This window comes from Herpailurus yagouaroundi, unplaced genomic scaffold (assembly GCF_014898765.1).
Source record: "Herpailurus yagouaroundi ecotype Mexico unplaced genomic scaffold, PumYag 160, whole genome shotgun sequence".
Taxonomy (NCBI): Eukaryota; Metazoa; Chordata; class Mammalia; order Carnivora; family Felidae; genus Herpailurus; species Herpailurus yagouaroundi.
The window spans coordinates 37,662,051-37,676,537 of NW_024412401.1; the positions used below are offsets into that span (position 1 = coordinate 37,662,051).

The 14,487-nt window shown below is 55.2% G+C and overlaps 1 protein-coding gene across 24 annotated transcripts in view; it reads left to right on the forward strand.

Moving 5' to 3' along the window:
- Positions 1-14,487, forward strand: part of ZNF618 (zinc finger protein 618) — a 184,908-nt gene that overhangs the window by 126,807 nt on the left and 43,614 nt on the right. For 14 of the 24 annotated variants that reach the window (XM_040482043.1, XM_040482046.1, XM_040482044.1 and 11 more), the window contains exons 4-10: positions 2,182-2,277; positions 5,679-5,756; positions 6,373-6,411; positions 7,938-7,997; positions 11,484-11,573; positions 12,500-12,535; positions 12,628-12,705. In XM_040482043.1, coding sequence (XP_040337977.1) covers positions 2,182-2,277; positions 5,679-5,756; positions 6,373-6,411; positions 7,938-7,997; positions 11,484-11,573; positions 12,500-12,535; positions 12,628-12,705 — 477 coding nt within the window. The remainder of the gene's footprint in view (positions 1-2,181; positions 2,278-5,678; positions 5,757-6,372; positions 6,412-7,937; positions 7,998-11,483; positions 11,574-12,499; positions 12,536-12,627; positions 12,706-14,487) is intronic. The other 10 variants (XM_040482053.1, XM_040482065.1, XM_040482059.1 and 7 more) reach the window with 5 other exon arrangements.

Genomic DNA, 14,487 nt, shown 5'->3' on the forward strand with positions numbered 1-14,487 from the left:
TTTGAGCGTCACTCAATTTTTGGAACTCTTTCCAAATTGTGTACTGAAAATTGCACGGGGTCTGTCATCAGACGCTGTTGTTCATGGTTTCTCTCCTGACAGCCCCATTAGATGCTTCTTCAGTTTTGCTAAGAGCAAAAAATTGGGAATCACCTGATTCACCAAAGAAGGCGTTGCTCCCTAGATTTCACCCACTTTCTAGGTCTGCTCTTAAACTTGGGATTCCCTCTTTGCTTGGAGCCTTGAGGTGGGCAGCCCCCATGGGGGGAGCACCATGGTGGGATGGGGGACGAAAGAACCACCTTGTTTGTAGTGCATAAGGGTGGGGTCAGGAGGGAAGTAGGAAGGAGGGCCAGCTGCGTGGGGCCTCCCCAGCCACTGCCACGTCTCCAGCACATTGAATTTAGGGAAGAATACATTTGACAGTTGATGATTGGGGTATCGACTCTCTTAAAACTGACTGCTCATGTATCCCCAGGTGATTTGTACTCTGCTTGGAAGACCCTGGACCCAAGGACATTTGGTCTGAGTCCAAGCCCTGAGAGGCTCAGGAAACCCACTTGTCCATGATTTACTACCTCTCCAGGTCCTTTGTCCCCCAGTAGGCTGTGGGCCCAACTCATGCTGGGTCCCGGAACCAAGAGGGCTGGGTGTTCCTTGGCACTCCCAGCCCCTTGAGACCCCTCTGGTCTCAGCTGGCCTCACCTGATCTGTCCCATCCTCTCGGGAAAGGAACCAGGCTTTCTGCCAGGTGCTTCTGGAAAATGCTGGAAAGGTGCTATTATTCAGCACCTGTGGCTTCTTGTGTCAGTAGCAACAGCAGGGTTGGGGAGAGGTAGAGGCTTGGCTCCCTTGTGCTGGCATGCTCTATCAGCTGCTCTTGGCAGTCGTGATAGGGGATGGGGACGCCAGGGGTCCTGTGGTAGGACCAGACATGGCGCCGGGGTGGGGGTGGGGGCGGGATCTCCTGCCCGGCAGCACTTGGGGGGAGCCCCGGGACTGAAGGGGAATCACCTTGGCGTCTGGAGGTGACCTGGTGTCGTGCCAGTAGGATGGTTCTGGAGGCCTGAAGGCTGGCCAGACGTTAGCTGTGGGTAGCCCCAACCGTGGGCCATCTGGTCCCTAGAATTTTCATGTGTATCACCGAAATGGGTATTGAGTTGTCCCAACCACACGAGGACTTCTGGAAGGATGGAGGATGGGCATGAGACCTGACTGCAGTCGGCAAATGGTACATGTTAACAGGCATCATTTCTTTTTGGTGCTTTCCCAGAGGTATGGTGGTCACACACGTAGGTTCTGGATCAAGGTCGATCTGGGCAGCCTTTGGCCATATGTGTCCCTCCAGCCCTCGCTTCCTTCATCTGAACAGTGGGGATGATAATCACCTGTCTTACTGGGTGTGTGATGGGGAGCTGAGCTGATGTGTGCCGAGGCACGGAGTCCACACCCTGCCCTCTTTGGCTGTGTGAGCTGGGCACGTCGCCGCACACCCGGCCAGCTTCTGCTTCCTCACCTGTGCGGTGGGCTCAGAGGCCAAGCCTGTGCGGAGACGTGAGAGAGGCTCGAATGAAAAGTGTTAGAGCACCTGGCATTTAGTAGACCATGATGGTGACGACAAAAGGGTAGCTGGGGAACCCGCAGAGTGAGGAAGCTTACCTGGCAGAGAGTCAGGCATCTGGCCAGGACGGTCTGAGCTGAGAATCCCCGGGAAGGCTGGTCAGGGCCCCATGCGCCACACTGGGGTATGCAGTGGCTGTGGGCTGGGGGACATAAGACCACGGCATACGCGGGGCATGGTCTCCCTGTAGGCTCATTTTGCTGGAAGGCTTCTGGGGAGAAGCATTACAACCATACTGCGAATAATGTTATGTTATATTAAGTCAGAGAATAGAGAAAACAAAACTTTGGGGGGATTTGGGCCTGTAGCCGCTGCTTTCTGCCATAGGCCAGCCTCCCAGCGGAATGTGTGGATGTCCCCTGCCAGGACAAGTTCTTTAGTGAAAACGTAGACAGCACGATCTTGGTCACCCTTCCGTGTTCAGATGGAGAAGCCAAGGCCCCGGGAGCTCAGGTGACTGGCTGACCTGAGACTTGGAGCCCCTCCTCACCTGGCTCCTTCCCCACCCTTCCAGGCACCCCCAACTTTAAGGGCTCTTTCTGATTTCTTACGTAATTCAGATGGAAAAGCGCCCGAAGGCAGCCCCCACGGTGGATCTGTGCGAAGCCGCTATTCAGGGACCTGGATTTTTGACCAAGCGTTGAGATATGCATCTGGTACGTGAGGGCTGAGGGGCAGGAGGACCTGACTGGGGCCGGCATGAGGGTGGGGGCACGGCTAGACATAGCCGCCACCTGCAGACCCCTGATAAGTTGAACCTGCTATAGCATCTGCAGGGCCGTGAGGGGCCGCCCTCCTCCACCCTGTCGCTGCCACAGGGCAGCAAATCTGAGCCCGCCAGGGGCCCTGGAAGACTTGGCCGTTAGAGGGACGACAGAGCACGTGGAAATCGGGAACATTCTAGCTGCACTTGCTATGGGCTGCAACTCTGAAACAGGCCAGGGGTATAAAGGAGTTCTGTGGCCAAATGCGTTAGAAGAGCTTGGGTTAAACCGTCAGGTTAGTGCAGGACCTCTCCAAGTTCCCGTGCACTGCACCTCCCCAAGACGGCCATGCCTCCCACCAGCTTGACTGTGGGTCTCTCTTTCCCGGGGTGCGTTCAGTAACTTGGGTTGTAAAGAACTTTGGAAAATGCTGATCGTCACAGCAATTTCTCTGTACTGAATGCTGGCTTTGTACTGGGTACTGTGCTCTAAGTAGCCACAGTATTATTGCTTATAGCTGCCCCCCGAGGTGGGTGCCATTTTCCTGTGTTCAGAGAGGAAGCCCGAGGCGTGAGTGTTTCCATGACTTGTCCGGGGCCTCTTGCTGCTTATGTGGTCAGCCAGGATTTGAGCCCAGGTTTGCTGGCACCACTGCCCAGTGGGGCTGCCACTCTGGTGCCCTTGCCTCATGCCTCACCCTCCAGCTGTCTGCACACCAAGTCCCTCTGCAGACACAGCACCTGAAGCCTGAGGTCTTAGGGTGAGTGGTGGTGAGGAGGCAGGCAGGACCTTGAACTCAGTCCTAGGAGTGCACTGGGCAAGGGCCCCACTCTGCCCTGGGGAGCCAGGAGAGGATGTAAGACTGATGACCGTACCCGCTGTGACTCTGTGTGGGTTGAGATCCATGAGCAAGGCTGCACGGATCCTCAGCTCCCTCTGTGGGTTGAGGGAAAACCCCACGAAGCTGGTTGGGACCTGGCCTGCCTGTGAACAGAATCAAGGGGGTTGGCAAGTGGGGGGACCCGTAGCAGCCTGCAGTTATTACACAGCTTGAAAAAGTCTTTAGGTCACTGACTGCAGTTGGAGAAACTGAGGCCCAGGGCTGTGGCAGGGCTGGGGCATAGAGACCTCACCTGGAAGCGGGTTAAGTCTGAACCAAGTCTTTCCTTGTCAGAGGCTGTGACCTCAGTCCTCTGGGGAGAGACTCCACCTTCCCTGGGGCACCTTTCGTCCATCTCCCCCTTTCCTTCCGCCTCTTCTGTTCACTCCCCTGACCTAGGGTCCTGCACTGGGCCCACCACGTCCTGCACTTGACTGTGGTAACCCCATCACCCTGCCCGTCCCCTTGCCTAGTGGCCTGTCTGCTGCTTGGCAGACAGAGGGCAGCGATCACTCACACTCTCGCTCACGGCTGGGGCTCCGGTGCCGGGCATGTTTAAGATGCTCCATAAATTCTCAGTTGGTTGAAAGGAAACTGGCAGAAACTGTTGAAGAGTGGGTCATAGCCAGCCATAGGAGGGGAGTCAGGGTCATTATTACTCGGGGACAGATGAGGAGAATAGCAGGACACTGTGAATTTATTGAGCCCCCCCATTGTGTGCCAATCACGGGGCTAAAAACGAAGAAATACACAACTGGATCTTTGCTCCACATGTGTGTATTTTCCCCTGTGAGACCAGGGTAACACCTAGAAAACCACTGGATGACAGACTGCTAAGTTCCATGCTGGTGTTGGGATGACAGCGTCCCCTTTAGTGACCCACAGGAGTGCGGTGGCGAGGCTGTCAGTGTGGCAGCCGTCTCACATGTGATGTCTTATTAATCCTGACCTCAGTCATGAGGTGTAGGAATCTTCGTCTTGTGTTACAGGTGAGGCAGCTGAGGCTCAGACCAGAATAGGGATGTGCCTGAGATCAGCCGGGGGGCGGCGGGGGGGGGGGGGGTGGCGGAACAGAGCTGACAGTCTCCAAGCTCAGTGCTCTTGTGACTTAATACCTGGAGTTTACACGTAAACAGGCCTCTGCCCCCAGGAGGGGCTGAAGACAATAGGAACTGGTGATGCCTACACTCACCGAACATCTGGGCTCACGGCAGGAACACTTGAGGTTTCTTCAGTCTTCACTCGATGCTGTTGCATTGTCCACACCTTACCCAGGAGGACACTAAGGCTCAGCCAGTAAATGGTAGAGTGGAGATTCCTTCCCAGGCCTGCCTTACTCTGAAAGCAGTGCTTCCCGTACCTCGTTGCTGGGAGTCAGAATCCCCTGAGGACCATTTTGAAAAAGGCAGGTTCCTAGGCCCTTAGCCCTAGCCATTCCAGCGCACTTACCCGGAGTGGGGCCAGGGCCTCTACTGGTGCGAGCTTCCTGGCCATTCTGTTGGGAAGGATGCGGCCTGAGCCCAGGTGCTAGCGGGCCTATGTGAAGGATTGGGCAGGGCCTCTGCTCGTGGGGCCCCTGCCAGGCTAGGTCTGAGGGGCTCTGCTTGGCTTCCTGCCATGGGCCTTTCCCGAGTGCTCCGTGTGGGTGGGCTCCACCTTAACCTGTCTGAAATGCCTGCTGGCAACTCAGCCGTTTCAGTCTACCCACTCCCGGGAAAAGGGCCCTGCAGAGGGCTGGAGTCAGGCAATCACGCCGTGTTGGTGTCCGCATGCCCGAGAGAACAAGAAAGCTGCTCCGCCTCCCGGTGTTCTGTGCTCTCCCCGGAGGGCACATCCGTGGGAGGGCCGGGCGCTTCCTAGGGGGATCGTGGGGCCACCCCTGTGAGGTGGGTACTTACAGCCCCTTGACACGTGAGCAGACTGAGGTTTAGTGTGTCTAAGGGAATTACCAAGGTCATGGTGTGGGTAGATGGCAGAAGAGGGACAGAGACCAGATCCATGTGATTCGAAGACTGTTCTCTTAACCTCTGTCCCATCCCGGTAGGGAGTGGAGGTAGAAGTTACTTGAACGCGTGTTGATTTCCTTCCGTGGATGCCATTTATTCCTTATTCTGAAAGAACACTTACGTTCATTTCCTTTTTCCTCTCAAGGAGTAAGTATGAGAGTTGCCTTCTCCGCCTTGCAGATTTGGAAACTGAGGCCCAGAGATGGAAGTGATTTGCCCAAGTTCACTTAGAGAGTTGGGGCAAAAACTTGTGAACGAGACCCTGGCCTCCCAACCTCCGGCTCAGTGCTGTTTCTGCTGGTCCTTGTTGCCCCTTTGCCTGCCGGGGACTAGGCAGCCCGTTGGATGACCCCTGACCCCTTGTCACAGAGTTCATGCTGCTTGGGGACATCACTGCGGGTCCTGGGACCTCATGGTTGCACATGTTGGGTACCGACTGACCTGTCCCTTCCTTTTCTGTTGTCCAGGATCCTATGAGTGTGGAATCTGTGGCAAGAAGTACAAATATTATAACTGTTTCCAGACCCACGTACGGGCACACCGAGGTGAGTGGGGCAGGGCTGAGGGCCGCACCTCCCCGTTCTCTGTCTGGTGTTCTCCCTGGGCCCCTTGGGGATGACCTCGGACCCCCCTCCCCCAGAGCTGCAGTCTCTCCCTCTTTCTGCAGCAGGCGGGAGACCCAGGCGGACAGGAGAGGCCTCCTTAACTTGGGAGAGCACACAGGGCTGGCGGGGGGAGAGGGGACGGGAGGTCATGCCACCAGACTTCTATCACCAGTGCCCCTGCCTGCCCCACGCGGGCCCTCTTCCCCCCAGGATGCTTCAGTGCCGCCTGGTGTGGCGGCCCCTGCAGGGAAGGTGCTCGCGGGTCCATCTGGTGTGCTCTTCGAGGCGGCCCCGGGAGCGGGGGCGGGGCGCTGTGGCCGTTAATGAAGATGAGAGGGCTGAGGGGACGGGAGAGATGGTCCAGGAGGAAGGGCGCTGGGTCAGGGGGCACGGACAAGGGCTGTGAGGCTGTGTGTGCTGCATCCTGTATGCGCAGAGAGCGTCCTGGGCACACGGTGGTGGGTGGACCGCCTGCCCTTGCTCTTCTCGCTCTTTTGGCACGGCCCGGCCATGGGTCCAGTCCGCTCACTTCCCTCTCATTTTCTCTCTCTTATAGACACTGAAGCCACCTCAGGGGAGGGAGCCTCCCAAGGCAGTGAGTATTTCCCCTCGCTCTTGTCCCTCAGGACTGCCCTCTGGGAGACACGTTGCTGTGGTTCAGGCTGTGGGGCCGGCCACAGGGTCTTTATGGAATTGTAGCAACCTCAGAACAACCTTTCCCACGGCCTAGGGCGGCAGATAGGTGTTCGATCAGCAAAGGGTTCTCTGGTCAGATAACCCGGGGCAGCCTTGGGTTCCACTCAGATGAACACGTTTCTTTGCTGTGGACTTCTTGGGGCCCTTCACGGGCAAGCACTCACGTGCGGAACCCAGTGTATGCATCATCTCCTCCTCTGTTCTTTTGACTCCCAATTCCTGGATGGGCCTGGGGCTTCGTGGCTGATGTTTGGGAAATGCTACTTCGGAGAGTTATCTCACGAACACCCACGGGCACTCGTCTCTGGGGTGTGCCATCCCAGCAGCGCCTGGGGAGCCACAGGGCCTCGCCAGCTGAGGACAGTGTTCTGCTTTGCTGTTGGTGGGCCCTGCTCGCCCTGCCCCCAGGTCTAAACCCACGGGCCTGGTAAGAAGCCAGATGAGTGTAGGCTGGTGCGGAACCTCTCCCCAGCCAACAAATCTGAGCTCCAGAACCCAGCAGTTCCCCTCCCAGGTGTATCCCAACCGAACTGTGTGCACGTGGCCACCAAAAGACGGCAACTCGGGTATTCTTAGCAGCCGTGTTTCCAACAGTCCCACACTGGAAACCACCCCGAGTGCCCAGTGCTCGGAGCGGAGGGAGAAAGACGTACAGCCACACCTAGCCACACAGATTACCCACAAACACTGTCAGCAAAAGAAGCCCGACACAGAGTTCCTCCTCTAACATCTGTGCACGGGCAGTACGAGATCGGGGAAAGTAATGCGTCCTGGAAGAAATCGTGGGCAGGGGTTTCTGGGTGCTCATGGCGCAGGTGTTTTTGGTTTATGAAAATTGGAGGAGCTGAACAGGTTTCTGCATTGGGGTCAGCGGACCCTTCCGTGGGGACCAGATAGTAAATGTTTTAGACTTTGCAGGCCATGCATCTCTGTCCCCACCACTCAGCTATGCCATGCCGCATGAACACAGCCAGAGACAGACGGAAATGAATTTTTCACCAGAACAGAGGGTGGGCAGCCCATAGTTCGTCAGCCTGTTCCTCCTGCCATAAAAGGTTTTTAAAAATAATAAACATGCCCAGGGGCGCCCGGGTGGCTCAGTCTGTTAAGCCTCTGAGTCTTGGTTTAGGTTCAGGTCATGGTTCTTGCGGTTCGTGAGTTTGAGCCCCGCATCAGGCTCCACGATGACAGTGCGGAGCCTGCTTGGGATTCTTTCTCTCCTCCTCTCTCTCTGCCCCTCCCCTGCTCGCTCTCTCTGTGTCTCAAAATAAGTCAGCTTAAAAAAGTTATTTTTTTAAATTATAGACATGACCAAAAAAAGTCTAAAACAAAGCAGTTTGAGGAGGTGTATGAGCTAAAGCAGGGCCTTAATTGCACTGGGTCCAAAAAGCATTTCCCATCCATTCTCTCTTTGGATTCCCACAGCACGTGAGAGGCAGGCAGTGCTGAGGCTAAGCTTCCATTTTCCAGACATTCGAGGCTCAGGTAGGTCAGACACCTGCCTGAGGGCCACGGCTAGGAGGTAGTGAATGCTTGTCCCTCCTCTCCGAGCCCTGCCCCAGCCTGGCCCCTGGCTCCCTTCCTCTTCAAAAGCTTCCTTCTCTTCCGGCTCCCATGGTCTGCCTGTGGTCAGCCACACATTTAAAGATCTTCTCTATTTGTCTTTCCTTCCTTAGCTATTCTGGGCCCCTGGCCTCTCCGGCAGCCCCTCAATGATCCATTGTGTTCCATCTGGCTTCCGTGGTTCCCGGAGGCCCACTGGCTGTTGAGGACTCTGTAGCCAAGGGTATTTTTAGTCCTTCCATTACTTTTGCCTTCCTCCCGAGGGAATTTTCTCCCCATGGCCACTGTGCTTTATTTTATTCTCAGTCCTGCACCCCTATCCTGACCCAAGCCAGCAGTGCCTGCTTAGAAAGCCTGGCATCCTCACAACACCAGCCTCGTGACAGGAGCCTGACCGTGGAGTCCTGGAGCCAAAAGCATCATGTTGAGAATACCAAGTCCAGCCTACCCATTTTGCAGATGGGGACACTGAGTCCCAGAGAGAACTCCTGCAGCTTGTTAGTAATGGAGGTGGGCATAGAAACCAGGCCTCATGCCTTCTAGTCCAGGGGTCTTTCATTTAGCTGTTAGAAAAATTATATCATCATAAATGGAGGCATATATGCGCTCACCCGTATCCTAACTAAGAAAAGAAAAGCTTAACTCCGTGTCTACTTCTGTTGCAGCCGTTACGTTGATTCCCTTTCCAAAACGATATTAGGCAACATTTACCAGGTATTTGTTGTCGGTTGGGCATTGTGCTCTGTTCGTTTTTCATTACAACTCGGAGATGAAGGAACCGTCTCATTCCCATTTTGCAGATGAGAAGACCAAGGCGCTCAGGTTAGGGAGTGTGTCCAGCGTTAGTTGTGCTTATTGGCATCCGAGTTGGGTTGGAGTCACGCAGCCCCACTGCAGAGTCTGTCTCTCCAGATGGATTCGTGGTGCCCTTCCGGGAGACATTTCTGAGCTCTCTTGGAGGCTCTGAAAGTGTCGTTTCATTGACAGAAAATTATTTTGCCTTTCTTCCTGTGGGGATAACTCTTTGGTTCTCATCTACTCCTGTCTTAGGTAGGCCTGGCACTGTGGTCCCCACCCGCATTGAGAAGAGGTCGCGGTATGGGATTCGACAGAGCAGGGCGAAGGCGCGTCTCAGTGGCAGAAAGCTGGGGGTTCACCGTTTATTGGAGGTGGTAGGAGGGGCCATGTGAGCAGATGTGAGACGAGTGTGGCCGGCAGCTGCGGAGTGCGACTGGCACTGGCCGGTATGGGAGAGGAATTTCTGGGGCAGGGCCCCATCTGGAACCAGCAGATCCTGGATGCCCTTGACTTCTCCACCTGCTCCCCAGTATCCAGCACTGAGAGAGGATTGTGGTCCAGATGGGACATGGAGAGGGGAGGTTATTGTCTAGGCTGGATCGGAACTTGAGCCAGGCTTGGAATCCTAGAATGGCCGGCCTGGGAGAGAGGCCCTGGGAATCAGCTCATTACTACCTTCCTGTCCCCTCACATTAGGGGGGAGAGAGCAGAAGGTGAATCCCGAGGTGGGGTCAGCCCTTGCTGGCAGTCTGGATGAGGCAGAGCAGGACCAAGCCTCTCCTCTGCTCTCCACCTGTTCTCCCCCCACTCCCCTCCACTGCCTGGCTGGTTCAGGTGTGGGCACAGAAATGGTAGGGCCTGGTGGGATGGTGGCATGCCGGGTCCCCAGACCCTCAGAGCGACTGTGTGTGCTGACGCTGTGTGCCTCTCACTTGGGGACCAGTTAGGCTCTGTGGCAGATGCCAGGGCACTTTGGGAGATCACAGGTGCAGTCTAAGAGGTGGGAGCAGAGTCAGGGAGATGGCCGATGTCATCTGTGCCCCTAAGTTCAGCTAAGCAGGGACCAGAACCTTCCCATAGAATTTCCTGGCATTGCAGCGTTGGGATGGAGGGAGCCTCCTCAATCCTGTATTTGAGTGCTGGGGAGCAGAAGGAGGGCCAGAAGGCTGGTGCCTCAGTCAGGAGCGGAAGGTGGCCTTATCCAGGCAGAGAGAGAGAGGCCATGTGCCTTGATTCAGCTATGGCGTGGAACTGAGTGAATATTTGAATCTTGGCTATGCCTCGCCCCACTGTGCAGCCTTGAGTAAGCCACTCTGTCTCCCTGTGCTGGACATAGTCCGGAAGGTGAGGTGGGCGGGTCATCCCGAGATCTGCCCAAGGAAGACACACAGGACGTCTGTGCTAGTGCGTGGTGAGAGCAATGTCCTGAGGGAGTCCCGCCCCAGAATTTGGATAGACCTAGGTAGGAATCATCCGAACTCTGGCCCTGCGTGCATTATCTATTGCTGTGGAACACACCGCCCCACGGCTGAATGACTTAAACAAACATTGATTTATGGTCTCATGAGGCACGTGAGGCATTGGCCAGGACTGTGGTCTCCTCTCAAGGCCCAACCGGGGAAAGGCCCAATCTCCACACTCACGCACATGGCTGTTGGCAGGATCCTTCCCAAGTTGTTGGACCGAGGGTGTCACTTCCCCCCTGGCTGTTCACCAGAGGCTCCTGTGTGGCTCTCTCTCTGTGGCAGCTTACAACATGGCAGCTAGCAAGAGGCAGGCGGTGTGAGAGAGACAGAAGTCGCGGGCTTTTGTAACCTGATCTCAGAAGTGACATCTTATCACTTCATTCCCTTCTCTTTATTAGAAGCAAGTCACTAGATCCGGTTCAGACTCAAGGGGAAGAGATCGTACAGGGGGTAAACGCCAGGAGGCCAGGGTCTTTGGGAAGCTGCCTACCACAGGCCCTCCTACCTGTGGGGCTTGGGACAGACAGGTCCCTTCTGAACCTCAGCCTACCTGTGTGTTAAATGGCTTACTTCTTGGAGCGCCTGGGTGGCTCAGCCGATTGAGCGTCCAACTTTGGCTCATGTCATGACCTCTCAGTCCCTGAATTCAAGCCCCGCATCAGACTCTGTGCTGACAGCTCAGAGCCTGGAGCCTGCTTTGGATTTTGTATCTCCCTCTCTCTCTCTCTGCTCTTCTCTCTCTCTCTCTCTCTCAAAAATAAATAAACATTAAAAAAAAAATTTTTTTTTAATGGCTTACTTCTTTCCCCTCAGTCACAAGAACCAATGGAGGAAAGACAGGAAGTGCCTGGTCTGGCACCTTGCGCATGCAGAGCCTTGAGAAGGGAGGTGGGGTCAGGCCCTTTTAAGGTCTCAGCTCACAGAGTGGGATTGCGGGTTGGTTTGAAAGTCGCTTCAGCACCCTCCAGTCTCCTTGTGGAGAGGACCCCTAACGTCCCCCGCACTGATTCTCTGTGGCTCACCAGCTGGGGCTAGTCTGGGCTAGTCTCATGTTTGGGTCGTGAAGCCGATGAGCTGGCCCAAAGAAACCCCACCCGAGTGACCGAAGTCCTGGTAACTACACGTGTCTCTCTGTCCCCCGCAGACAATTTCAGGTACACATGTGACATCTGTGGGAAGAAGTACAAATACTACAGCTGCTTCCAAGAGCACCGGGACCTGCACGCGGTGGATGGTGAGTGAGGCCCCTCACTGCTGGGAAGTAGAGTCAGATAAAGAGGAGCACCCCCCCCCCCACTGCCCCCAGGGGCACCTGGGGCACCCCACCCACCAGCTGTCCCTGCCACCCCACCCACCAGCTGTCCCCGCCCTCCTCCCACCCAGAGGAAGGTCAGAGGGCAGTCAGACCAGGAGGGCAGTGACTGAACCCTGAGGATTCTGGGAGAGAGAAGGTCCCTGTCCTACTCCATACATACTTCTGATTAGGGTAACCCAAGTGAAATTGCGTTTTGTAGGTCAAAATCCGTCGAATTTTAGCAATTTCATATCAATGCATTTTACAGTTTCATACTGAGTATTCACATGCTCTGATGAAATTAAACCAGTTTTTTAAAATGAATGATGGTATTTTAGTGTCTTCAGTTATAGAGTTAGAAATTGGAACAATAAATTTAGGTAATTTATTTTTAGAATCTCAATCCTAGAAATAGGGTCTTGGGCCTGGAAAGGATGGAGGGGGGCTCCCACTCCAGCCCCACATCCCCAGCCCGTCGCAGGCTGTGACAACCAGGCCCTGCCACTCACTCCCGCTGGCTTGTCCTTTTCACATCGCCTCTTTTTTCCTACTGGTCTCTTCCTTTTTTTCTCCTGCCCTGGCCCCTCAAGTAGCTGTTGGCGACCCAGAAACAGGCCAGGCAGGTCCAACCTCTGGGTTGGACCCTAGCCTGTGGGGTGGATGGGGAATGGAGGCACAGGCTGTGTCCCAGTTGGGATGTGCCCTCCTGTGGCCCCTGGTTTTCCGGGGCCTCCATGCTGGCCAGGGTAGGCTCTCCTGGGCCCCAGAGGCTGGGAGCGTTGGGCAGAGGCAGCTGTGGGCAGGGACTAACAGGCCTCCCGTTTGCTTCTTTCCTTCTGCGGCTGCTGCCTCCTGCCCGGGTGCAGTATTTAGTGTGGAAGGGGCCCCTGAGAATCGGGCAGGTAAGTCCTTGGTGGCTGCCCACTTCCCTGTGCCCGGCTGGACTCCCAAGACCTGGTTGCCAGGGCGCTAAGGGCTGTGTGTTCTCCCACAGACCCCTTCGACCAAGGTGTCGTGGCCACTGACGAAGTAAAGGAGGAACCCCCGGAACCGTTCCAGAAAATCGGGCCAAGTATGCGGGCCTCTCTCTGGGGTTGGGCTGGGCTGGGCCGGTGGGGGGAGACTGGCTGAGGGCTAAGTCTTGCCATTGGAAGAGGGTGACATCACTTATCCTGAAACAGTGGTGCTGGCCAGTGACCACTGACCTCCTTAGACCTCACTTTGCCCACTTGTCAAATGGGCCAGTCTTAGGACTTTAGCTTTTGAGGAGCAGCAGAACAGCACAGGGTCATGGTCAGGGCAGTGAAAGTAGCACAGGCTTGGTGCCCTGGTAGTCTGTTAGCCGTCCTGAGCCTCGGCTCCTTACATGTCAATGAGGATGACATTTCCCCGAAGGTTTGTTGGGGGATTAAATGAGATCGTGAATGTAAATCACCTATTAGCACAGTGCCTGGTACATAGTAGGTGCTCGGAAAATAACTCTCGTCATCTGAAGGGGTTCCTCAGCAAATGAAGCTGTCCAGGGGAGCCACATGTAGACACTCTGTCCTTGTCCCAAGTAAACCCCTGAGGGCAGGAGTCACACAGCGGCCTGCCTGTTCTCAGCATACTTGCATTGAGTGTGGTGGGGACACAGCAGTGGACGGGGCATTTGTGGCCCTGCCCTTGGGTACAGGGAGGGGGCAGTGGGTCAGTAGCAGATAGTTCCAGCATAACCTGAAGTGCAAGGAGCCGTGGGGGCTGGCGCAGTACCTGGCCAGCCTCGGGAATCCTGGAGGCTTCTGCTTGGGGACGAGGGTGGGGAATGAGCTCTTGCGTCATAGGCGGAAGTGGGAGAGCAGCGCCCGTTCTGGGAATTGAAAGGCAAATCAATTCTGAGTTGAAGTCTTGAGAGAGAGCCTTGAATGCCAGAGGAAGGCATCTAGACTTCATTCTGAGGGACAAGGAGCCTGAGAGTTTACCACATGGGGAAGGGACTTGATCGGATTTGCACTTTAGGAAGACTATGTTGGCTGTTTCTAGAAGAATGGATTGAGTAGAGTCTCACGAGTGAGAGGGGTCTGGCCCAGCCCTTCAGGAATTCACATTCCCCTTCCTTGCTTACCACCCAACAGGAAAAGGCCTTTGTCGACTCTGCCTCGCTACAATAAGGATCGAAGGTAGCTTGCAGAATAGACACACAGACACTGAATGAAAGGATGAGGAAATCCAAGGCAAGGAAAGTCGAGGAGCTAAAGCAGGGAAGCTGGGGATGCTCTTCAAAGGGTGGAGCTTGGCCCTGACCCTTGGAAGCTGTTGGTCCGGTCCCCATCCTGTCTCTCCCTCCTTCCTCCTCTGTGGTAGAGGATGAGCCTGCTTTGTTTTAACTCTTAAAGCACTCCAGAAACGGGAGAGGCAGCAGTATTTGCGAAGCGGTTAGCCTAGCGCTTGTCATGTGTTTACCGTGCATATGACATGTTTTCTTTTTCCCTCAGAGAATGATGAAACCCTCAACACTGAAACTGCTATAAGTTAAACCGTGGGGAAACCTACATGGGAATCAGACACGTTCTATGATGGACATTCGTAGACAGATACAGGACGGGGACAGTGGGGTCTGTGACCTGCCATGTTAGTACTGTCTGCCAGCCGCCCCGGGGTAGCACTGCCCTTCTGTCTGCAGCAGCATAATTATGAAAGTAGAATTGGAATCCGGCCCACATTTGAATGCTGCCATCTCCAATTTACCAGCTACTTATCCCCCTTCTGAGTGTCCTTTGACTCATCTGTAAGCTGAGGACGAGAGCGTCTATCTGTTCTGTAAGGCTGTTGGAGGATGCCTGCAGGAAGTGTTTGGCCCAGCACCTGGCTCGCA